We start from the raw sequence: 23,436 nt of genomic DNA, 5'->3' as shown, positions 1-23,436 counted from the left end.
GGGCGAAGGCGATCGTCTTGCGCAAGAGCAGAGCGGCAGAGAATGGGAGGACGAGGAGCGGACTTGGAGGGAGCGCGGAGACTGCCGCGCGCCGTCGCTTACGATGTGCCGCCGTTGTTGCAGGCTCATCAAGGGCTGATCAAGGAGTGCAAGGGGTCGAGATTAGCAAAGCTGACAAGCGGGAGCGCAAGGGTTGGAAGCGGCGGAACTCAAACTCCCAAAGTCGGTTCCTTCTGCGCGGTCGTTTCGCGCCTTACCAGGCACAGGATTGGAAAGTACTGCCAGCCAGCCAGCCAGCCAGGGCACGCCGTCCAACTCGCTCCGTCGAAAGCTGCTGGTTTGTCCAGCGTCGAGCGAGTGAGCCAAGTCGAGGACAGCGGTCAAAGTCGACGAGCTTGGGCGTGCACAGGAGCATCGCAGGCGAGCACAGCAGGACACCCACACCCCGTACACCGCTGACCCTCGACCTCCTCTCCCACAGGGTCGCCCCTTCTCCCCCCTTCCCTCCCGACGCCGTCTCCCGCTCGCGCTCGCCTCCGAGCAGCCCGCCTGGCGGTGCTAGCTACCCTCCACGCCCCGCCATGAGCCTCGCCGAGTTTGGGTTCCCCCAGCAGCGCCTGAGAACCGTCTCCGCCCAGCTGCGCGGCAGTCTCGACGACGTCGTCGCCCACCAGGGGTCGCCGAGCCTGGGATCGCACGCCTGGTCAGAGTGGACACACACAGGCTACAGCCCGGACCGCCAGCCGGGGCAGAACCAGGCGTTCTTCGACCCGTGCGCCGACTTGATGAGTGAAAACGACTTCGACCCCTCGAGCTCGCTGCACGCCCAGCAGCGCCCGTTCCAGCACGGCTTGGGCTTCGAGGTGCAGATGCAGATGGTCGGTATCGAGGAGGGACCCGCGCACGCCGCCCAGCACTCGCGCGAGGCCTCCAAAGCCTCCCTGGGCACCGGCGCAGACCCGTCGCACTTTCTCGCTCGCCAGGACTCGGCACACGCGCAGGTGAGCTCGCTTTTCGATTCGAGGGTGTACATGGGACACAGGGCTACCGGCTGGAGCGAGCGCTGACCCTGGGACTGTCACTCTGCCGCGACCCGCCTCTCCGAACCTCCCAGCTCGCACAGGCTTACCCCGCATCGAATCCTGGCTCGCCGTCTCGTTCCCGCGCCTCGAGCTTGCAGTCTGCGGCATCGACATCACTCCAGATGACCGCCCTCACGTCCCCCGCCTCGCCGTTCTTCCCGAACCCGCTCCCGTCGCCGTTCCACGACCACCGCGGATCGTTCTCGAGCACGATTGACCCGTCCCAGTCGCTGCGCGGGTCGAGCCCGAGCGACTCGTCGTCCGTCTCGAACCTCAACATGAGTCGCATCGAGTCGAGCTCGGCGACGAGCTCGGTATACGGCGGCGACAGCGCTTCGACGGCTCCGTCGACTCCCTACCGGTCAGGCTCGCTCTCGCGCCAGAACAGCCAGCGCGACTCGCACCAGAAACACGCGCGGAGACGGTCGTCGCCCATCAAGGCCGCGAACAGGCACTCGCGCAAGCTGTCCAACGCCGAGCGGAAAGCGATCTGCCAGTTCCACCTCACCCACCCGGGCTGGAAGCAGGACGAGATCGGCGCGCACTTTGGATACGAGCGCAGCACGATCTCGAAGACGCTCAAGTTCAAGGACAAGTACCTCGCGATGGAGTCGGACGACGAGACGAGCGCGAGTGCCGTCTCGCGCCTCGCCCAGCAAGAGCAGCATGGCGCGGGGCCTTCTCTGCGTGGCTCGCATCGCCGTGCAGGTTCGGACGCGTCATCGCTGTACGAGACGTCGGCAACCCCTCAGCCGCAGCAGCAGCACCTCCAGCACTCGTCTTCCGTCTCGTCCATCGTCTCGCTCGACTCGGTCGCCGACTCGACGGCCGCTCCTCCTCCCGGTCTCATCCCCGGCGGACGCTTCCCCGACATCGACGCCGCCTTGTACGCCTGGGCGCGCGAGCACGCACCACTCGGCCAACCCCTCAGCGACGCTATCCTCCAACGCCAGGCTCGCGGCATCGCCCGCGACCTCGGCGACGAGAAGTTCAAGGCGAGTCAGACCTGGCTCGACGGCTTCAAGCATCGCGCGAGCATCATCGGCGGGACCTTTGCCGACTTGCGATCGTCCGTTGCTCTGCGGTCCATCTCGCCTCCCGCGCCTGCTCCGACCCCGACACCCAACTCGCGGCGCACGCTGCCACCACCCGTCGAGGAGGATGAGGACGTCGCGCAGACTCAGCCGCACGACGACGAGGAGTACGACGTCCCGAGCGGTCTGCGGCGGAGCAAGCGGAGCGTCGGCAGCAAGACGATTCGGCGGCTCGCGAGCGCCAAGACGACCCTCGCTGCGTTCGCCGACAGCTTGTCGCGGTCTAGCTCGCCCGCCGTCTCGCGTGCTGAGCAGCAAGACACGGTTCACTCGATGGCGGGGGGCTCGTTCGGCGACTTGTCGATGGACTCGGAGGCGACGCCGACGCACTCGACTGTGCACTCTCGCGCGTCGACGGAAGTGACAGAGCGCGTCAGCGGACTCGCCCTGCCGTTCTCGTACAGCCCGGAAGGCGCGAGCGGCTCCACCGGCATGAGCATGTCGACTCCTTCCCGCCCCTCACAGCACGGCGCGTCGAACCTCGTCCTCGGCGCAGACTACTCGCCGACCGACATAGGCGGGCACGCGAGCGGCCTCACCCAGCCTTACTCTCCGCACGACCTCTCCGGCTCGGGCGGTCCCTCAAGCTCGTCCTCGCAGTCTTCGCTCGTCAGCTACGGCGCGCAGTCAGCACGCGCGACGCACGGAGCGAGTGCGGGAGCCTCGCCTGCGCCGTCGATCTACCACCGCCGTTCCGGCTCGACCGCCTCGAGCGTCTCGGTCTACTCGGGCTTGACGGCGTTCTCGTCGCAGAATCCGGGCACGCCTCTCACCGGATCGCTCTACGGTTCCTTCCGTGACAGCCAGGGCAACATCTGCTCGGCGCCGGGCACGCCTGCGAACCCGACCGGCCAGACGGGCTACTTCGGCTCGGAGCAGGCGCAGCTCCAGAGCTCGTTCCTCTCGGCGGGCGCCTCGCACACTCCTTCTTCGCAGTATTCTCAGGGGTCTTCCGCATCGTCATCGGTTTCGTCTCATCCCCAGCATCCATCGCATCAACAACGATACCCGCATCTTCAGGCATACCCTGCATCTGCCGACTCCCAGCAGCAGCAGCAACAGCCGCCGCTCCTCACCCGTCGCTCGACCATCTCGGGCGGCCTCTCGTTCGGCGCGTCGGTCTCGCTCTCGCGCAGCAGCAGCATCGGCAGCTCGGCCATGGCGCCGTCGCTCTCGGCGAGTCGCATGCCCGGACAGCCCGTCACGCTCGAGCAGGCGTTCTCGTCGCTCGAGATTGCTCTCGAGTACCTCTCGACCCGTGCCGGCCAGGACTACGTCTCGCCGAAGGACCTCATCGTCCTGTCCGACCTCCGCGGCAAGATGGAGCGCGCTCGCAACGCCCAGGGCGTCTCGCTCGCCGCCATCTCGTCGGCGCCGCCTACGCCGTCCGGTCTCGGTCCGTCGTCCGCCTCGTTCGCCGCGCTCAACTCGCCCTTCGCGATGCACGCCAGCTCGGGCAACATCGCGAGTCTCGCCGGTCCGCCCAAGCAGCGCCTTCGTCTCTCGCGCACGCAGAGCACGTCGAGCGTGCCGACTTTCGGCGGGTACGCTGGCGGCCTGGCCGGCTCGGTCGAGCGCGGCGTTCTCACTCGTCGGTCCGGCAGCGCGCTCTCGCTACACGAGGTCGACGAGCACTGAGGCGGCGTCGCTCTTACCTCTCGTCGGCGTCGCTTCTTGTGCATATGGTTCCTCGCCCTCTCTCGTCGGACATTGGTCATGCTGGCGCGGCGCACGCTGTCGCATCGTCTCCGCCATCTCGCTCCTTTCCGAATCCATGCCATCACTCTCCCTCATTCGTTAAGTTAAGGCCTCTGTGCCATCCCTCCCTTCATCGTTCAATCCTTCTGTGCCCTCATGCTTGATTATACCCCCTCATCTTTCGCCACCCTCTCGTCCAAAAGTGTCTGAACACCAGTCTTTCGTATCCCTCATGCAGTGCCCAATCAAGCATCGTTCACCTTGATCTCGTGTGTGCGCTTGAGAGAGGGGAAATGGAAGGTGTTGGTGCGGGGGCGGAGACGACGCATGAAGAGGAGGAGGAATCTTGAGCGAGTCGTCCTTGAGCGAATGGCTTCATCCTTGTTTGCGCCTCCTTACATGCGCGTACGAGCAGCATCCACCTACAGGCGAGCTTATGAGCGCAGCCAGGACCCCCAGCTCGACCTCCTCGCGAAGAACACGCAGGGATGCCACAACCTGCTGATGACTTGCAACCGAAAGCGAGGGAGGGCCTACAGAGATACTGATCGTAAAGAGGAACCCGTGCGAGTGCGAAGAGGACTGCTATTAAGGAGAGAACCGAGAGAAAGCAAAGGGGACGAGAACGACACGAGGAGGGAAGGGTGCGGCGAGCCTGGCTCAGAATTCGCGCGCGACGGTACGGTCCTCCCATTGGTACAACGGAGCCCTCGGCGGCAGACGCTGGCGGAGGATGTACTTGCGGAAGTTGTAGCCGACACCCTTGCCGTGGTACGAGGCGTGCTTGCGAGTCGGGACCGAGAAGACTTGGTCGAGCTCCTCGAGCGAGAGTCCCTTCGTCTCCGGAACGAAGAAGAGGACGAGGAGTGTGCCGAGGGCGTTCCAGCCGGCGTCTGCGAGGCGTGTGAGAGGGTCAGCGTGAGGTTCTCGAGGAGAAGCTCGCAGGTTAGGCGGAAAGGATGCTTCACGCGGAAGGAGAGGAAGACGTACACCATCCGAAGGCACCCTGAGGCGTGAAGGCCGTCAGGAGGCGAGGGAAAGTGAGGGCCACGATCTGAGAAGGTTTCGAACAAGAGCGGTCAGCGTTGAGCTCGGCGTCAGTCCAGGCGCCGCGAAACTCACGAAGTTGAAGAGCCAGGTGACGGCGGTGGCGTAGGACATGCCGATGTCGCGGACGTAGAGCGGGAAGGCCTGGAGACGAGGCAAGGTCAGCGACGACGGTTGGTGGCGAATCTGGGCGGCGGCAACGCACCTCGGCCGAGTACGTGAAGGGCACCGGTCCCTCGCCAGGAGAGTAGGCCATGCCTGCGAGAGTAGGCGACGGATCAGTGAGAAGAAAAAAGGGAGGGAGGGAAGGAGCAACCCACAGTGCAGGTAAATGCCGAGGGCGACGACAGCGATGCGAGCCTTGCTGGTCTCGGGGATGTAGAAGGCGAAGCCGGTCATGAGGAGGAAGATGCACATGAGCGGGAAGGTCGTGAGGAGGAGGTTGCGGCGACCGAAGGCTGCGAGCGGCGAGCGTCAGTTCGTTCCTTCGCGTTGTGCGACGTCGTCAACGCGCTACTCACTGTCAATGGTCCAGACAGCGGGAGCAGCCTGCGGGAGAGTCAAAGGTGAGTAGGTTGAGCGGAGGAATCGAGAAAGGCGAGGCGGACCATGACCCAGTTGAGCGCGCTGTGATTCGAAGGTCCTCATCAGCGAAGCTCAACGGTGCATAATGGTAGCGACACGTACCCGAATCCGAGAGTAGCGCCGAGAGCGGTGATCTCGTCGAAGCCGGCCTCTGCGAAGACGAGGAAGGTCAGGTCGGCTCGAGACCGGGCAAGTTAGAGGAGACGCACGACGGAAGATGGTCGACGAGTAGTAGGCGATGACTGCGAGCATGAACCGAGGTGAGAAGGAGGAAGATCGCGCAGCGAGAGCGTCGGGACGAACCGTTGATGCCGCAGAACTGCTGCATGAACCTGCGAAGCGATGTTGAGTCAGCACCGACCGCTCGATGTGCACCGACGAGACCGAACGCACATGACGATACCGGAGGCGACGGCGGCACGGCGGTTGCGGCCAACGGCGAAGAGCTCGAGGAGAGCGGCCTTGCCAGAGGGCATGTTCGCCTCCTCCTCGAGGAGAGCGTTGATCATGAACAAGTCGCGGGCAGCCTGGAGTTTCGAGTAACGGAGGCGGCAGAGCGAGTGGTAGGCGTCGCGGTACCGGCCGCGACCTGGAAGAGAAGATGCGAGGGAGGCGACGGCGAGGCGAAGGTGGGAGAGAAGACGATGTCAGCGGCGCGATATCAAGAGCGAAAATGGAGATGGGGAAAGCGGAGGACGCACCAATAAGCCAACGGGGCGACTCGGGGCAGAAAAAGACCTGCGTGCAGCCGAAGAGGACGAAATGGTGAGCCGACCGGGCGACTGAGGGCAGAAGCGAGAGACTTGCCTGGGCCATGACCGCGAAAGCTGGGAGACAGGCGCTGCGAGCAGGAAGAAGAGGAGAAGAAGAGGGAGAAACTGGGTGAGCTTGACAACCTTCTCAAGCGGAGGGAAAGGGAAACTCACGAGCCGAGCATCAACCGCCAGTTGAGACCGTGGATATGGGCAGTGTCACCAACGTGGTAGAAGGCGAGCGAGGACACCGTGCCGAGCATGATGCCTGCCGGAGGAAGATGTCAGCTCGCCCCTCGTCGAGGAGGGAGATGCGACCTACCGAAGGCGGTCCACACCTGCCACTGCATGACGAGAGCGCCACGAATCCTGTAGAGGGAGATCATCAGTCAGAGGAAGCGAAATCGGGGAACGAAACATTGGGACGCACAGAGGAGGAGCCGTCTCGGCGGCAAAGACGGGGACGGTCGCCGACTTGGGTCCGATACCGAGACCCAGGACGAAGCGAGCGGCAAAGAGGTTCCAGCGCGTCGACGTGCAGGCAGACCAGATGCAGGCGGCGGCCGAGATGAAGGCGGTGAGGAAGATGGTGCCGCGGCGGCCGAGCCAGTTGTTCCTGTCGGCGCAGAGTATCAGCGAAAACGCCCATATCACTTGTGAAGTCTGCTTACAAAGGAGCGGTGAGCCAGCAACCGAGGACAGCGCAGCAGAGGTAGGGAGCGCCGTTAATGAGACTGCGAACGGAGGGCAGTTAGTCGAGCTCTCCGATGATCCTGGGCTATCCTGGCCTCCAGCAACGCACCCAAGGATCCATTCGTCGTAGCTGGCGTCTGCAAGGGGCGAGCAAGGCGAGACGGGTCAGCGAAACGGCTCCAAAACCGCCGGGGAGGACGAAGCGAAACGGCTTGAAAACCGCTGAGGAGGACGAGGGGGCCTTACTAGGGTTATCGGACGTAGTTACCAAGCCCAACGCGGGCGGCCAGAATAAATTTGCGCCGTTGGTGACCGATTCGTCCTGGAGGCGTCCCAGGGCGTTAGCGGCCGTGAAACGCGAAGGAAAGGCGAACTCACCATTCCTTGGACGGCGGCGGCCATCGAGCAGCACACGACGAGCGAGTACAGCTGCCAAGGGTGTCGCCACTTGTGCGCCTGCGAAATAGGCGGTCAGAATCGATGCGAGGAGAAGGGGGGAGGGAGACGGACCACTTCGTCGCGGAGGATCTCGCGGTCGGCGTCGCCGAGCATAGCGACCGATTCGAAGGCGAGAGGGTCCTGCGCAAGCTGTGCACCCTTGGCGAACTCCTCCTCGTACTCTTCGAGGCCCTTCTCGCGAGCGAAGGCGCGACCCATTGCTGGAGGGAGAAGATCAGCTCGCTGCCAGGCCCATACGCCGCCAGGACGGGCAACGCACCCTCAAGACGCTCGTGAGAGATGCCCTGTACCGTTTTCGAGCGTCAGTAAGTCCTGCGAAGGGCTTGTCGCGGGACCACGGCGACCGGCGATGAAGAGGAGATGATGAGGGACGCACCTGGAGAGGGTTCTCGAGGACCGCATTCGGGTTCTCGCGAAGGTTGTCGAGGTGCTTGAAGTCGTCCTCGCCTGCAAACTCCCTCTTCTCCGACGTACCGACGGCCTTTTGCTTCGCCGCCTCCTCCGTCATCCTGGCGATGGAAGGCTCGACAGGGTGTGTCGAGTCGACTGGGTGGGACATGGTCGTCGTCGTTTCGCTCGAAAGTAGGGTAGGAAGAGAGCGCTGGAAGACGAGTGAGCAGAAGGAGAGAAAGAGGGGAAGCGGAGGCCAACTTGGAGACCAGAGAGGAGAGCCGTGGGGAGCGACAAATGCGGAGTTAGCCAGGTACAATCGATGCCCTTGGCGCGCACGAACCTCGTAACGGCAACGCGGATGGCGGTGCGACGCTCGCGAGGAGGTGAGGAAAGGCAGAGTTGCACACGCCGGCTCGTACGCTATCAAAGGAGAAGAGCAAGCAGCAGAGCTTCAGCTGGACGTCTTCTCCGGCTTTCATCTTAGAGGGGCCCTGCGTCAAGGTTGGCTAACTAGCGTCGCTGGCTCTTGCTTCGCCCCACACTTGTCCGCCTCGCTATCCTCGTCTGCTTCCTTCCTTTCCTCTTTTCTCCTGCTTGTCGCTGATCCGCCCTCTTGGCAACGAGGTCTGCGACCATCGCAGCGACGCGTGGCGATATAGGAGACGAGCGGGGGGACAAGGACGAGACGGAGAATCCGCGGACGGCCCTCCTCCCTCGTTCTCGCCAGCCGTGGGCGCAGCTTGGGCGCAACTCTTCTTGCTGTTTTTGCTTCTGTCTCCACGCCTGGGCACGGGGGAGCAGCAAGGAAGAGGAGCGAGAGAGAGAAGGCCAGCGATTTTGTGCACGACTGCTACGTCATGCAAACCGGCTCGGGATGCATCCGAAGAGCTCGGTCGAATCGGCAGGCGTCGGAAAAGGGACGGCCGAGTGAGGATGAAAGGGGGACGATGAGGGGGGTGGGCGGAGGAGGAGGAGCGTGGGAGACGGCAGAGCCGTGAGGCCGTTCTGTGCGAGAGCAGCGCGGACGTGACTGATCCGAAAGTGTCGATCTGGCGATGTCGCCGAGCTGAGCAGCGCAGATTGAGCGCAGAACTTCCGCTGTTGAAGCTGGATAGAGCGAAAAAGGCGTGAGTAGAGCCGATGCGGGACAGCAATAACACTGGCTGACCGCGAGAAGTGGCAGGGTGATATTGTGTCCGCAGTGCAAGGTCACAGGAAGAGCAGCCAGAGAGGCGAGGCAAGCAGGACGCCGCAGCGAGTTCGACAAGCCTGAAATACTGGAAGCCGCGAGAGTAGCGCGCTTGGTGTCCAGATGTGGGTGTTCGATGTTCACTTGCGGAGTTTCGCGTGCAGGTCGATGTCCCGTTTCCTTCAGTCCGACGCGTGGGTGTGTTGAGACGAGAGCGAGGTTTGGCAGCTGGAGACTGCAAGTCCCGGATGCGTCAAAGCCGTTCGCCGCCGGTCTCCAGACGTAGGGAAGGGTGTCGCGTAGCATCTGTTGCTCGCGGGGTAGCTCGGTCGCTTGTTGCCGCCCTGCTGAATGACCTGCCTCGCTGGCCTCGCCTGTTGTCGCCCGTTGACCGTGCATCGTCCCGCCACTTTGTCCCGTGCGATACCCTCACCCATTCAACTCCGCCTGTTCGACCAAGCCCGCGCCTCGAGCGTGTCTGCCGTCTGCAGACCTCGGAGCTGATGAGGTTGGAGATGGGAACAAGCGGCGGAACAAAGCAGCGGGGGCGAGCGGGAGCACTCGAGGCGGAGAAAAACAGCCTGTATGAGCAAGTCCGTAGGGTGCCAGCCCGCTTTAGCGAGATGCAGTGTGGTGACGAGGAGGAAGCCCCTCGCTCGCTCCCTCTCCCGCCTCTTACGCTCGCAACACCCTCAACGGCAAGCTATGGGCGGTGGATTGTGCGCTCACGAGCCTGTTCACTCACTACGGACGCCTGGCTAACGCGCTCGCTCCCGCCTGACAGGATCTTCCTCACGCTCCTCATCGCGGCTGGAGCGGCTGCTGGTGGATGGGTGTCGGTGCCAAAGGGCGAGAACCAGGTGTGAGTACAGCTCCAGTGGCTTCCGTAGTGTGGCAGATGACCCAGCTAGTTGTTCAGCCCGTCTACGCGATTGCTGACCCCACTTCGTCCCGCTGGCAGTGTCATTCGAACGAGTATCACCCTCGCCATCACTTGTTGCTGGCTCATGTGCGTGGGCATGACTGCTTGGTCCCGGTCATAAAAGCAGGACAAGCCCGCTGACCCGTTCGTCGATCCGCAGGTGGGCAATCACCTACCTCGCACAACTGCATCCGCTCATCAGTACGCTTGCTCGATGCGGACGGACGGTCTGTCCCTTCAACAACGTGGACTTGCTCGCTGACTTGTTGCACCCCGCAGAACCCATCCGCTCCGACCTGCGACCACTCAAGGAGCACTCGCTGTGATCCACCCTCGCCTCCTGCTATTCCCAGGGCGCACCAAGGTCCGCCCAGTGCATGTAGAACTCGCTTTATTGTACCCTGTATCCTCTTCACGAGTCTCGACAGCTGCATTGACGCAGGCGAAGCAATGTCAACCTGGAGAGGCTGTCTTCCTCGCTCTTGGTCTGAGACGAGGACTGCCCGCTTTCTCCCGCCTGCCAGAGGAATTCTTATTGACTCTGCAAGCTATCCGGCTGGCCAGATCACCTCTCGCTCGTTGATCATTGCTCTCTCACTTCGCGAGACGACCCCCAGGTTGACTTCGTCTCTTCACCTCGGGTCGCGCTCGAGCGACCGTTGCTGCTGTGCGTCTTGCTTGCTTGACTGTCTGAGAGGTCCTCAACTGCCACGCCTTCGCCTGCGCGCTCTCCTCACCCGCGCACCTCCTCCCGACTCGTCCTCATCAATTAATCTCGAATCACCTCATCCGCTCGCGCAGCGGGTTTCGACGCACGCAAAGCGCATCTCAACAGCTGAAGGGGTGCAAACAGGCTGCTCTCGAAGCCGCGCTTGTACCAGGACCCTCAAAGGCTCCCCCTCCTCCCCACAAGCAAGATGTGAGTTCGCTCCGTCGGCCCTCACCGTGATGCGCGGATTGCTGATCCGTTCCTTGGCCGGATAGGTCGTCCCTCGACAAACTCGCCATCCGCGGAATGTGCGTGTCGGGTTCCCTAGGTCTCGCGCAGGGAGGTCGAGCTAACAAGCTTTGTTCGCATCGCCAGCCGCTCCTTCGACTCGAATGAGATCTCCGTCATGCAGTTCTACTCGCCTTTGACGGTCATCGTCGGGCACAACGGAAGCGGAAAGACGGTGCGTTAGCGACTGTCGACGACTTCGCTCCCGTCTGTTTCACGGATGTCGCAGTCAAATCCGGAGGTGACTGACGCTTTCGTCTCCCTCGCAGACCATCATCGAGTGCCTCAAGTATGCAACAACGGGCGACCTGCCTCCCGGTTCGAAAGGTGGCGCCTGGATCCACGACCCGGCTGTGCGTTCAGATCCTTTCTTCGCTCCATCCCCTCTTGAACGCTGACCGATGTGCGCGCTGCGACAGATCGCCGGCACGTCCGAGGTCAAGGCGCAGGTCAAGCTCCGCTTCAATAACTTGCGGAAGGAGAAGATGCTTGTTGAGCGGCGCCTGCAAGTCACGAAGAAGAAGACTGCGTCCGGCTTGTCGATGAAGACGCTCGAGGGTGTCATCTCCTACGCCGACGCGGATCAGGTCGACAAGAAGGTGCATACTGTAACCTTACCGCAAAGCTTGGAGCGGCGGGCTGACTTGGTCACCACTCTGCAGAAACGGCAAACGCTTTCGACCAAGTGCGCCAACATCGACGAGGAAGTTCCGACGCAGCTCGGCGTCTCAAAAGCCATCCTCCAGAACGTCATCTTCTGCCACCAGGAAGAGTCGAATTGGCCTCTGTCCGAGCCTGCCGCGCTCAAGAAGAAGTTTGACGACATCTTCGAGGCGACCGAGTGGGTCTCGTTACCGAGTCATGCCGGCTTCCGCGTTAGATCATTGAGCGCCGGCTTCATGCTTTCGGCGAACAGACTTGTCTGATAAATGATTCTCTCGCAGTTACACCAAGGTGCTCGACGAGATCAAACGTATTCGCAAGGACCAGAACATCGACATCAAGGTCGACAAGGAGAAGCTCGCTGCACTCAAGACGGACCGTGACCGCGCCTTCAGGGTGCGTCGCCGTCCTGCTCGCTCAAATGTCCGTCTTTCTGACACGCTTCTATCTGTATCAGCTCCGCGAGAACCTCAAGAAAGTGTCGACGCAGATCAGCGTCAAGCAGGCGACGTACGACGAGCTCGAGGAGAAGATCGCCAAGCTCGTCGAGAGCAACAAGAAGTTCTTCACCCAGGCGAGCAAGTATCAGGATATCATCGGGCGGGTCGACACGCTGCGTGAGCGGCGCAAGATCCACGAGGAGAACCTGAACAACTTGCTCAACGGCGTCAAGCAGCTGCCAGGTGCGCAGCAAGACTCGCGCCTCTCGGCCTCTCCGCACGGCTTGACCGTATTTAGCTGATGATACATCGGGCCTCGGTGCAGACTCGGAGCACGAGCTCAAGACCAAGATCGAGAACCACGAAGCTGACCTCGACAAGGCTCGCTCCGATCGCGAGGCGACGAAGCAGAAGCTCGGCGACGAGCAGGACACGCTCGCCAACTTTGAGCGCAAGCGCAGCGCTGCTCAGACGACGCACGGCAGGCTCCTCGCCCTCAAGCAGGTGCGCCTGATCGATGCTATCCCCGTCCTGCCAACTGGCTGACCCGCTTCGTCCCGCAGCGCCACCAAGAGATGCTCGAAGCGCGCAAGAGCCTCATCCGCGAGCTCTCGGAGAAGCACGAGATCCCCGGCTACGACCACGAGCTCAACGAGCGCGAGATGCAGGAGTTTGAGGAGAAGATGGAGGATGTGATCGTGTCCCAGCAGCGCAAGATCGAGAAGATCAAGGTGCGATGACTTCGCCTGCGTCCACATAGCATCTGCTGACGAATCTGATCCGCGCAGAGCGAGGCCCGCGCGACCGAGAACAAGTACCAGGACGAGATCCAGGCTTTCAAAAGTGCGAGGGCCGCGGACGAGCGCGCCAAGGCCAGTATCGCGGACCAGATCGTGCGTGTCTCGGGCTGCTAGCCGCCGTACTGCAGACTGACTCGGCCGTCCGCAGCGCGCCGCCGATATTCGCATCGCCAACATCTCTCGCCAGCTCGATGCGACAACAACCACCGTCGCCGACATCACCTACCAAGAGTCTTTGCTTGCTGAGGAGAAGGAGCGCCGCCAGAAGGTCGAGGACCAGATCAAGACCGCCAACTATACCCAGCAGCTCCGCGACAAGGCTCGCGAGGCGAAGGACCTTGAGGAGCGCCGCGATGCCCTGCACAACGAGCTCGCCGGGCTCAATGCGCAGGCCAACACGCGCGCGAGGCTTCAGCTCAGGCGTACGGAGCGCATGCGCAAGGATGAGGCGATTGCGAGCCTGATCGACAAGAGTGCAGCGAGTTTCCGCAAGTTCGCCAAGGCGGACCCCCAGCGCGAGTCGATGGAGGCGCAGGTGTCGGCCCTTGTCCAGTGCGTGCCGCGTCCGCTCTTAGGAGATACGCGAACTGACGGACCCTCACGCAGGACTCTCGACCAGGACGTCACTTTCGCCGAGCGAGCTTCCCGCGATGCCGCCCGCGAGTTGCAGAACATCGAGACGAGCGTCAGCATCGCCAAGAAGAAGATCAAGGATCTCAAGCAGGCTGCCGAGGGTGAGGACGTGTGCTCTTCACTTTTCCCGCGCCTCGACCTACCAGTCCTTCGCCTGCAGACGCCAAGACCAAGATCAAAGACGGCTTGCGCGGGCTCGACACGGAGAAAACAACTGTGCAGGAGGCGCTCGAGGAGGCGGAGGAAGAACTCGCCGAGGTGACTAAGTAAGTCAAGTCTGCTGGCGTGCGAGGAGCCTCGCTGACTGAATACTCGTCTCGCAGGGAGGTGTCCGACTTTGCCTCGATCCAGAAGTTCTACGACCGCATCCTCAATGGCGCCAAGAAGAACCACGTCTGCCTCGGATGCGACCGTTCGGTCTCGCGCGACGAGCTGCCGGACCTCGAGCGCTACGTGCGTCTCGGTCCAGCTCCTTCGCCTGACCTCTTGCTGACTGTCCGGTACCTCGCAGGTCATGCGCCGCAAGGAGAAGGCGCCGCAGGAACTCCGCCAGGCCCAGCAGGACATGAAGACTTGGACCAAGCAGCTCGACGACCTGAAGCGCCTCATGCCCATCGAGGTCAACTTTAACCGCATCACGAAGGAGGAGCTGCCGGCGGCCGAGACGTCTGCCTCGCAGCAGGAGGAGAAGCTTGTCCCCGCTCGCCAGAAAGCCGAGGAGACAAACGCGCAGCTCAACGAGCTCAAGGACAAGTCGCGCGACCTGCAGTCGCTCCGCAAGGCTGCCACCGAGGTGACGCGCCTCCACCGCGAGGCTGAGGACGTCGAGTCGGAGATTGGCAAGCTCGAGTCGGAGCTGTCGGCGACGGGTTCAACCGCGACGTCGGAGGAGATCCAGGAGCAGCTTAGCCAGCTCGGAGAGCAGATGTGCGTCCGCGACTGTCCTGATTGACCTTGGCTCGTCTGACGCCTGATCCTCTCGCAGCCGCGCCGTCAAGGCAGCGACCGAGAAAGTCCGCGCCGAGCAGCAGTCGGCGACAAACACGCTTCAGACCCTCTCGACCAGCATTCATCAGCGCGAGATGGACCTGTCGAAGAAGCGCCAGGAGGTGCGGGACAAGGAGACGCTTGAGCAGAGGCAGAACGATGCTCGCGAGGAGATTGCCAAGCTCGAGAAGCAGTCGAAGGTGCGCTTCACTCGTGCGTGTTTGTCTGCGAGTGAGCTGACACAAAGTACTGCGTGCAGGAGCTCGACAAGAGGCTGAGCGAGGCGATCACGCCCATCCGGCAGAAGGAGGGCGAGCTTGCGACGATCCGAGCCGACTTTACGCGCGACGAGGCGGCCGCGAGTCGACAGCTCCAGGTCTTCAATAAGAGTGCCGAGCAGCTCGACTCGAACAAGCGCGAGATCCGCAGGTGCGCTTGCGAGACTTGAGCCTGGTTGAGGCTGCGAAGCTGACTCGCTGGTCCGACTCCCAGCTACGAGTCTCGCGGTGGCGACGCCGAGCTCCAGAAGTGCGAGCGCGAGCTCAAGCAGCACGAGAACGTCATTGGCGACATGAAGACGCGAATCGCCAACCTGCAGGCGCAGGTCTCGCAGATCGACAAGATGCTCGCCGACTCGCAGGCCGTCTTGCGCAACTTGCAGGACAACCTCCGCCTCCGCTCTGAGAAGCGCTCGCTCGAGTCGATCGACTCGCAAATCGACGAGCTTGACGAAGACGGCGCGAGGAAGGCGTACCGCAAGTTCGAGACGGACTACAACGAGCAGCGGCGGAAGCAAACCGAGATGCAGGCCGAGGTGCGTCGCGCGATGCACACTGCAGAAGCCGTACTGATTCTTCCTCCGTTTATAGCAAGCGCGCCTGGGAGGTGAGATCCAGTCGATGACGAACGACCGCAAGGAGAAGGAGGAAGAGCTCAACACCGAGTACAAGGACATCGACGAAAAGTACCGCCGCGAGCTGATTAACCTGAAGGTGCGTCAACGTCGAGCATTGTCTTCTCTGCCAGCTGACGTCCCATCGCGCAGACCGCCGAGATGGCGAACCAGGATCTCGAGAAGCTTCAGAAGGCGCTCGACGGGTGCGTTCCCTTCTTTCCTCATGCCTTCGCTGACTCGCTGACGCGCTCGTCGCAGCGCCATCATGCGCTTCCATGGTCTCAAAATGCGGGAGATTAACGAGACTATCGCCGACCTCTGGACCAAGACCTACCAGGGTACAGGTGTGCTCGCGTCCTTCGCCTTTCGCTAGTACGACGAGCTGACGAGTGACCGCGGCAGATATCGACAAGATCATGATCAAGGCCGACTCGGAGGGCAAGACGACCGGCGCGGCTCGCTCATACAACTACCGCGTCCGTCCCGTTCTCTTTCTTCCTTCCAACGGAATCGCTGACCTCCTTTAACACTCAGGTGGTCATGTTCAAGGACCAGACCGAGATGGACATGCGCGGACGGTGCAGTGCCGGCCAGAAGGTTCTCGCGTCCATCATCATCCGCCTCGCCCTCGCAGAATCGTTCTCCGTCAACTGCGGCATAATGGCGCTCGATGAGCCGACGACGAATCTCGACAAGGAGAATATCAAGGCGCTCGCTAGCTCGCTCGCTGAGTGCGTACAAACCGTTCCTTCGCCCGTCTGGTCCCGCCTAACGCCCCCGTTCCTTCGCAGGCTCATCCAGGAGCGCAAGGGACAGTCGAACGTGCGTCGATATTTCTGGCTCAGTCGATGCGAGCTGACCGTCTGCCCGGCGCTGCAGTTCCAGCTCATCGTCATCACGCACGACGAGGACTTCCTGCAAGAGATCGGCTCGTCCGGCGTTCTCGACAAGTGCGCCGTCCATTGCTCCGCACAGCCATTCTCCGCTGACAACGCACGCTCCGCAGGTACTGGCGCGTCTCTCGCGGCGAAGGCGGCCAAGTCTCGACGATCGAGCGCCAGCGTCTCAGTTAGACGGGCTCCTTCGCTTCTCTCGCCTCGCACTCGTTCTGTAGCTTTGTACCCTCTAGTCCGCATCGTCTTTCGCAACGCTTCCCGGTGAGCCCGGATGCTCGCGAGAGAATGCGAGCCTTGCATAGTGGTGACAACAATACCTCCTCGCCTCCTCATGCCCTCCGCACCGGCCCATCCTCATCACTCGCACTCGAGTCGTCGTCGCCCCCCAGTTCGTACGCTCGCTCCTCCTGCCGTCCCGCAGCCGCCTCAGCATAAACCTCCTCCGTGATCCGCCTGAGCTGGGCAAGGTGTTCCTCGTTGATCGGGAAGCTCTGTCCGTCTCCGGGCCTGCTCGTTCGTACACAATCAGCGTCTCTCCTTGTGAAAGCGAGAGAGAGAGGGGACGCACGGCCAACCCCAAGGACAGCCCCACTCCCACCACCTCTCCCTCCCCGCGAACACCTGTCGCAGGTTCTCACGCCAGCCTAGGTCGTAGATGTTGTAGGTCCTTGCGGCGCGCGCGAGGCGGCGGCGTTGAGATGGAGAGAGGGAGCGGGAGGAGGAGGAGGGGGGAGTGAGGATGGCGAGAGAGGTCGGGTGTTCCATCGCTTCGATTGTGGTCCTGCATCGCCGCGCCGGGCGTCAGCGGAAATGGGAAGATGAGGGAGAGGAGAGGGCCGACGCACCGGTTCTTGCAGGCGAGGTAGAGGTGGTACAGCCCGAAGCAGCCGACTGCAACACCAAAAATCACACCCAGGAGCGCCGCAAGCGCCCACGAGATCGGCGCCAACTCGAAGCCCTGTTCGAATCGCTCGAATCAGCTTGAGGAGGAAGAGAGGGAGGGAGGAACGGGGCGCACATCGTCGTATTCGCCTACGAAGGCGATTAGTTCGTGGAAGAGGACGACGGAGGAGTAGACACCCAGGATGCCGGTGTACCACAGCGCGAGGAGGAAGAACTTGTAGTTTGCCCAGCCCTGCGGAAAGTCGGTCGGGTGAGCGGGAGAAGCTAGGGTAGGGTGCGAGGGAAGGAACGCACGACGCAGCCTCCGCCGAGCCACGGACAGTGGTGGTCCATCTTGAGGACGCAGCGGCGGCAGGACGAGCAATGGTGTGCGCGGTCCGGTTTCGGGACATTGCACTTCGAGTCCCGAACACCTCGTCAGAGTCAGTCCTCGCTTCTCTCGAAAGCGTCAAGGGGAACGGACGCACCTTCCTGCAGAACCTCACCGACCCATCGCTCTTGACCTGCAACGTCCTCCTCCCTCCCCCTTCTTCCGCAGCCAACAACCCCTCCTCCTCCTCCTCCGCTCTCTCCTCCACAAAACCCCTCACCTCACCTTTCAAGCTCGAATGCCCAACACGCGCCTCCTCGTCCCCCCTCTTCCAGTATCCCGCGCCGGGAACGATCCCTCCACCGCGCCAGTAGGCCATCCAGAACGATCCGCCGCAGGCAAAGAGGAACCATGAGAAGGGTGCTGCGTAGAGGAGGGCTTCTAAGGGTCGGTGGGCGTGGAGGAGGAGGTATTCCTGGCCGAGGGAAGCGAGAATTCAGCTCTGCGTCAGGTCGAGGAAGGAGAGGCGAGGAACGCACGATACACAGGGACCACAAGAACGCATACGCGGCGAATCCCAACAAGCAAAACACGAACACGAGCGGCAAGAACAGCACGACCTTGAGCGCCGTCGAGCGGGGTCGTTCGTCTTCCCTCATCGGGAGCGGCGCGGGTTTCGCGAGTTGGTCGAGCGGGAAGGAGACGAGTGGTTGGGCTGGGAGTGGGCGGCGGATGGGGATCATGCGCGGTGTGTGTTGAGAGGGAGCGGATGAAAGGAGGAGGAGGTGGGGGAGGGAGCGGGCGACGGCAAGCGCTGGGGCGGCTGGGGATGGTTGCTGGTGGTTCGTACGAGTCCAAGCAAGCCAGCAGACACGCAGCCGAGCCTTAACTCGACGTGAGGCGGGCGTGGTCGAGGAGAGGCCGCCGTCGTCGCCTCGTCGTCCTCCCGCTCGACTTCGCTCGACTCGCGGGTCGTTCCCCGGTGCTTGGGGGGGCCAAAAAGCAAAGTAGCGCTCGAAATGAGCAGCAAAAAGTACCAGCGCCAAGCCGGGATCGAACCGGCGACCTGACGATCACGCTAAGTCCTGGCATTGCTACTAGGAACTTTGCAGTCGGCCGCTCTACCACTGAGCTATTAGCGCTAGTCGCTTGGTGTCAGGAGTTCGAGCTTTGCCGGTGTGGTAACACTAGCTCCGGGCCCTTCCTCTCCGTGCGAGCGTCTGCGCCTGTTCTTGCTCGCAGCGCCTCTCTGCCAACTTGCGCAGAGACCGCCCACAACCACCTCTTCAACAAGAACACCTCACGGAGCTCAAGACAACGAAGGAACGAGGGAGCGCAGGGACGCGAGGAATGGCAAAGGCCAAAGGGCAAGAGGGTGCGTTCGCTTCTCCTCGTCTGGCTCAGATGCGAACGGCTCATGCTCTGGCAAGCGATGAGCAGCTCTATCCTGAGTCTGTACTTGCACCGGAGGGAAGCAGGGAGCGAGGCGGAGCGGAGGGGGATTTGGGTAGGCCGAACAGGTCGAGAGAAGGTGAGAGGTCTTCCAACCTTGCGAGGTCCGTCTCCTTCTGTGCAAAGGCAAAGTCATCCAGAGGGAGAGCGTGGAGATGCGTGCGCGGAAAACGGAGGCGTGAGCGGGCTTGAGGAAGGAGGATGGCGAGAAGCCGAGGGAGAGAGGGAGCAGCATGGAAGAGAATTGTAGGAGAGCGGGAAGGGGAGGCGGTTGCGGAGCAAGGAGCCAGAAACACGCCTGAAGAGACAATGGGGAAGAAGCGCGAAGAAGACAGCAAAGTCCTCTACGTTCGCCTCGCCGTCCCTCCTCCTCCTCCAGCGGATGCTCGACGGTGTCGCCACGTATCATGCATCTCCTCATACCGCACGAGAGCAGTAGCAAAATCCTCGTTCGCCAATCTCCGAGCGAAGCAAGCGAGGCGCACGAAAGAACAGCGAGACCGGGGGCGAGGATCTCTTCTCGAGACACCCTTCTCCCCGTCCGGCAAGGGAGACGATCGTTCCACCTTGATCTGACGGGATCTGCATCGTGTGCTGCGTGAGGCGTCATTGTAGCCAGGCGTGGTTGGGTAGAGAAGCGTGGTGGAGAGGGAAGCGAGCGAGGAAGAAGCGGTCGAGCGAGAGCAAGTCCGCCGGGTGCGGCCAGCTCGCCTTCGCCGTCCTCGTCATCCACACCCTCCTCCGTCAACCAACGATCCTGCCGAACGTGTGTGCAAGCCGAGAGACCGCGATTCCGAGGTTAAGCGCGGCTAGCCAAACGATTAGTCATTCGAGGCGTACAGTACGCTGGACCGAGCTGCGTCGATGCGACTGTAACAAGTCCAGGGAGAGCAAGGTCGAAGGAGGAACGTTTGAGTGCGACGATGACCGCGCACTTGGGCGAGAGAAGCGGGCAGACGAGATAAGGCGTGCGTGCGCGTGGCGACGGTCCACGAGCGTGCCAGCGCGTGCAGCACCGAGTGAGTTGTTCGAGTGTAGAAGAGTGCGCGAGTGCGATCCTGTGCGATGTGAGCGGGCGAGAGAGAGACGCGGCGAGGGAGACGGGTTCGGCCTCGGAAAGCACGAGCGGCGCCTGTCCTCTCCTGCGCACTCGCACACAGCTTGACACGAGGCTAACAGACGAGGCTACAAGGGCTCACTCACGAGGGATCACAGTCACACCCGACTACTCGCACTCGAACAGACTCGCCGCCTCGCCTCCTCCTCGTCGCCCTCGCACTCGCCGCCCCCGTCTGGTCCCCCGCACTCGCTCTCGCCGCTCACCCTCCCAGCGGACCCAGCAAACACACACACACACAACACAGACACAGAGCTACTCGACCACCAGGTCAAGCGGTGTGCGCCATGGACCCCCTCCCGCCCCCCGGCACCGCGCAGCAGCAATTCCCAACTCCCCTCCAGCAGCCACCGCCGCCAACGCACCAGGTCACACTCGACGCACAGGGTCACACGCCCGCAGGTGTCACAGCCGCAAGCTTGCTGCCCTCCCGAGACCAGATCCCGAGGTGAGCAGCGCGCGCTTTCATCAGCCCGGGTGGGCGAGCGTGTTCACTTCCGCACCTCTGCGGGCGCCTCGCTCGAATGCTCGATACGCTCGCAAAGGTGGTTGCACGAAACTAACCTTGCCTTGGTCCCCCCCGCGCGCGCGCAGGCCGTACAAATGCCCCCTCTGCCCTCGCGCCTTCTACCGCCTCGAACACCAAACCCGTCACATCCGCACGCACACGGGCGAGAAGCCGCATGCTTGTACTCATCCCGGGTGAGTCGAGCGAGACTGGCTCTTTGCGGGAAAAGAGAGGAGGAAGGGTTGGGCGGGAGATAAGATTGTTTTGAGTTGCGAGCGGATGGAGGATGGGGGCTCGCTCGCCCTCGCAAAGGACTCGCAGGGAGCTCAAGGACGCATACTGACTCGTCTCTCCCGCTTGCTCTCCTTCAATCCCTTATCGCGGCCCCTCCATCCCTCCTCGTCCTCCTTCAACCATCTCCCCTCCCCCCTCCCATCCCCTCGCCAAACGACAGCTGCGAGAAACGTTTTTCCCGTTCCGACGAACTAACCCGCCACATCCGCATCCACTCGTCCGACCGCGGGAGGAAAAAGACTGCCCAGCAACAGGCTCAGCAGGCTGCTGCGGTGGCTGCTGGAGGAGCGCAGGGTGGAGGGGGGAAGAAGGGGAAGGGGAGTAGGCAGGCGAGTCCGGGAGAGGAGGTGAGTTCCCGAACGAGCGACTGTCCGCAAGGAGCTAGCGCGAGAGCGTTCTCCTGACGATCGTCCGCACGCGCAGAACGACGACGCGACGGCTCAGGTGAACGCGGCTGCTGCTGCTGCTGCGGCGGCGGCTGCGAGTCCGTACGGCGCGCCGATGATGGGTTACGTGCGTCCCTTCCTCCATCCTCGCTCGCTCGCTTACCCCGACCCGCTCGCTCGCTAACGCTCGCTTCGCGCTTATAGCAACCCTACTACCCCCCTCCGCCCGGCTACCCAGGCTACGCCTACCCCGCCCTTCCAATGTCCATGTACCCCTACGGCTACCCCTCCGTCCCACCTCCGCCCTTGCCCTCCACAACCGGCGCCCAGACACCTCCGACCACCCAACCTTATCCCGGGTATCCGGGGAGTTATACGCCGTATGGGTACCCGCCGGCGCCGCAGCAGTTGCAGCAGCAGATGCAGCAGCAGCAGGCGATTGCGTCTCAGCAACAGCAGCAGCAGCAGCAGCAGCAGATTCAGCAGGCGGCGGCCCTCCCTTCGCCTGGGACGGCGCAGCAGCAGCAAGTCCAGGCTGGAGCGGACGGGCGTCCTCTGAACGCGCTTGCGCTCGCGGCGGCGAGCGGGTTGCACGAGATGGAGCGCGAGAGGGAGCGGGCCGAGCAGCAGGCTCAGCAGCAGCAAGTGGTGGACGACGTCAAGCCTCAGGTTGGCGGGTCTGCACCGGGCAGCGCGGCGGGATCGAGTGCGGGAAGTACGCCGTATGGCTCGTTCGACCCTGCGCAGGCTCAGCAGGCCATGGCGGCGTATTGGAGTATGGCGGGTCAGCCTTATGCGGCGTCGGCGTACCAGAACGCGGCGTTGCAGGCTCAGCAGCAGCAGCTTGCGGCTCAGCAGGCTCAGGCTCAGGCGGCGGCGTTGAGCGGGACTGCTCCGCGTCGTCCGGCGGGAGGTCACACCGCCCCTCCTCTCCTCCCGCAACACAGCGCGGCCCAAACTCCCGCAGACGATCCCGCCTCGCGCCACTCGCACTCGCACGACCCGTCGCACCCGACCCACCATGGCTCGTTGGCCCGCCACCAGCACCGTCACGCTTATGCGCCGTACTCGCTCCCTTCGACCGCGGATCACTCGCTCGCGAACTCGCCGGCTTCGAGTCCGAAACACACGTCGGATGGAGCGGTCGTCGATCACAACGTGGCGGCGGCGGCTGCGGCGGCGGCGGTCGGGCTTGCGGATCCGCATTCGGCCACGTCGAGCGGTACCTCCTCGCCTTTCCCTCCTCTCCACCCCGCCGCAGGACTCGTTCCCGGAATCGGCATGGCCTCGCAGCCCGGACACGGCCAACAACACGCGATCGGCCAACTGCAGCAACAACTCGCGTACCAGCTTACGCCTTCGACGTCGCCCGTCCTCGGACCGCTCAAGGGCTTGACACTCATGAGTGCGCAAGTCTCTCGCGCCCCTAGTCGCGCAACGAGTCCGGTCCATCTTCCGCCCCTGCGCTTGCCCGGCGCCGAGGGAACGGGAACGAGCGGCGATAACAGCGCCAGCAACTCGCGCGCTGCGACGCCCGACGCAATCGAGGCGACCAAGCATGGGCTCGACCACGGTCGCCACACCGCCTCGACGCACCTCCACCACGTCCGCGCGCACCCGTACCGCTCCCAACCTGGAAGTCCGGTCCTCGCCGCACAGGGGTCGAGCAGGCCTGGGACCGCGAGTCGTGGGTCGGGGCAGGGGCAGGTGAGCGACGAGCGTCATGCGGCGTGCGGGTACGCGAGTCAGCCTGCCTCGGCGCCGAGTTCGAGGCCGACTAGTCCGGCGGCGGCGCAGCAGCAGCGTCAGCAGCAGGCTTTCGCGGCGCTTGGAGGGGTCGCCGAGGCGCCGAGGGAGTAGGCGCTCGACTTGCGCGACGGACCACGAGCGCGCCGCCTTTGTACCTAGTCCCGGCTCGACTTTTTCGCTCGACTTTTTTCGGCGGATATCGACCTCCTCTTCCACCACTCTCTCTCGACGCACTTCCTTTCGACTTACACTAGACGATGCAGCGGGACTTTCTCTCTCTCCGCCCCTCTGTTTTCTCCCCGCTCATCCACCGATACCCAGAAAAACCTATAGATCTCTCTTTCTCTCTCTCTGATCTCGCTCGTCTCGGTCCTCGGTCTCCCTCTCGCTTTTTGTTACTTACACGCGGCTCCTCCATCCATCCCACTCTCGTCTTCGCATCCTCCTAGCGTAATCTCGTCGCGTCTCGCTTTGTGACAGCAATGCGATCCC

At 62.8% G+C, this 23,436-nt stretch overlaps 6 protein-coding genes across 6 annotated transcripts; 4 read left to right on the top strand and 2 right to left on the bottom strand.

Annotated features, from left to right (window-relative positions):
- Nucleotides 1-581: 581 nt before the first annotated feature.
- On the top strand, nt 582-3,814 carry RHTO_07445 (uncharacterized protein; the record flags this gene model as incomplete). Its single annotated transcript, XM_016421101.1, has 2 exons — nt 582-1,001; nt 1,115-3,814. The coding sequence occupies 2 exons, from the start codon at nt 582-584 to the stop codon at nt 3,812-3,814; spliced, it is 3,120 nt and encodes a 1,039-aa protein (XP_016274222.1).
- A 720-nt stretch (nt 3,815-4,534) lies between these two features.
- On the bottom strand, nt 4,535-7,969 carry RHTO_07444 (MFS sugar transporter; the record flags this gene model as incomplete). Its single annotated transcript, XM_016421100.1, has 22 exons — nt 4,535-4,767; nt 4,865-4,928; nt 4,997-5,065; nt 5,127-5,179; nt 5,242-5,379; nt 5,443-5,470; nt 5,530-5,548; nt 5,609-5,657; nt 5,716-5,748; nt 5,810-5,838; nt 5,900-6,095; nt 6,208-6,347; nt 6,433-6,526; nt 6,581-6,627; nt 6,689-6,874; nt 6,930-6,992; nt 7,061-7,088; nt 7,198-7,273; nt 7,330-7,407; nt 7,462-7,610; nt 7,670-7,694; nt 7,787-7,969. 22 exons carry the CDS (start codon nt 7,967-7,969, stop codon nt 4,535-4,537), a joined length of 1,980 nt encoding a protein of 659 aa, XP_016274221.1.
- Nucleotides 7,970-9,697: 1,728 nt separating this feature from the next.
- On the top strand, nt 9,698-10,240 carry RHTO_07443 (ATPase, V0 complex, subunit E; the record flags this gene model as incomplete). Its single annotated transcript, XM_016421099.1, has 5 exons — nt 9,698-9,711; nt 9,777-9,854; nt 9,954-10,001; nt 10,075-10,115; nt 10,194-10,240. 5 exons carry the CDS (start codon nt 9,698-9,700, stop codon nt 10,238-10,240), a joined length of 228 nt encoding a protein of 75 aa, XP_016274220.1.
- Nucleotides 10,241-10,831: 591 nt separating this feature from the next.
- On the top strand, nt 10,832-16,402 carry RHTO_07442 (DNA repair protein rad50; the record flags this gene model as incomplete). The annotated part of the gene is made up of 27 exons (XM_016421098.1): nt 10,832-10,833; nt 10,899-10,931; nt 10,999-11,086; nt 11,181-11,264; nt 11,331-11,510; nt 11,574-11,752; nt 11,856-11,970; nt 12,032-12,257; nt 12,340-12,518; nt 12,578-12,745; nt 12,803-12,907; nt 12,963-13,366; nt 13,421-13,548; nt 13,608-13,713; nt 13,771-13,900; nt 13,959-14,374; nt 14,433-14,634; nt 14,694-14,863; nt 14,927-15,248; nt 15,304-15,426; nt 15,480-15,532; nt 15,588-15,673; nt 15,732-15,805; nt 15,864-16,060; nt 16,121-16,151; nt 16,209-16,279; nt 16,336-16,402. Coding segments are annotated over 27 exons (3,939 nt in total).
- A 152-nt stretch (nt 16,403-16,554) lies between these two features.
- Nucleotides 16,555-18,181, bottom strand: RHTO_07441 (palmitoyltransferase PFA3; the record flags this gene model as incomplete). The annotated part of the gene is made up of 7 exons (XM_016421097.1): nt 16,555-16,732; nt 16,794-17,006; nt 17,071-17,183; nt 17,244-17,360; nt 17,423-17,524; nt 17,596-17,913; nt 17,978-18,181. The coding sequence occupies 7 exons, from the start codon at nt 18,179-18,181 to the stop codon at nt 16,555-16,557; spliced, it is 1,245 nt and encodes a 414-aa protein (XP_016274218.1).
- A 2,113-nt stretch (nt 18,182-20,294) lies between these two features.
- RHTO_07440 (DNA-binding protein creA) lies at nt 20,295-23,055 on the top strand (the record flags this gene model as incomplete). Its single annotated transcript, XM_016421096.1, has 5 exons — nt 20,295-20,455; nt 20,602-20,709; nt 20,970-21,156; nt 21,233-21,322; nt 21,400-23,055. 5 exons carry the CDS (start codon nt 20,295-20,297, stop codon nt 23,053-23,055), a joined length of 2,202 nt encoding a protein of 733 aa, XP_016274217.1.
- Between the last annotated feature and the right edge of the window lie 381 nt (nt 23,056-23,436).

This window comes from Rhodotorula toruloides (genome assembly GCF_000320785.1).
Source record: "Rhodotorula toruloides NP11 unplaced genomic scaffold Scaffold7, whole genome shotgun sequence".
NCBI classification, from domain to species: Eukaryota; Fungi; Basidiomycota; class Microbotryomycetes; order Sporidiobolales; family Sporidiobolaceae; genus Rhodotorula; species Rhodotorula toruloides.
This window is presented reverse-complemented; position numbering and strand designations above follow the sequence as displayed.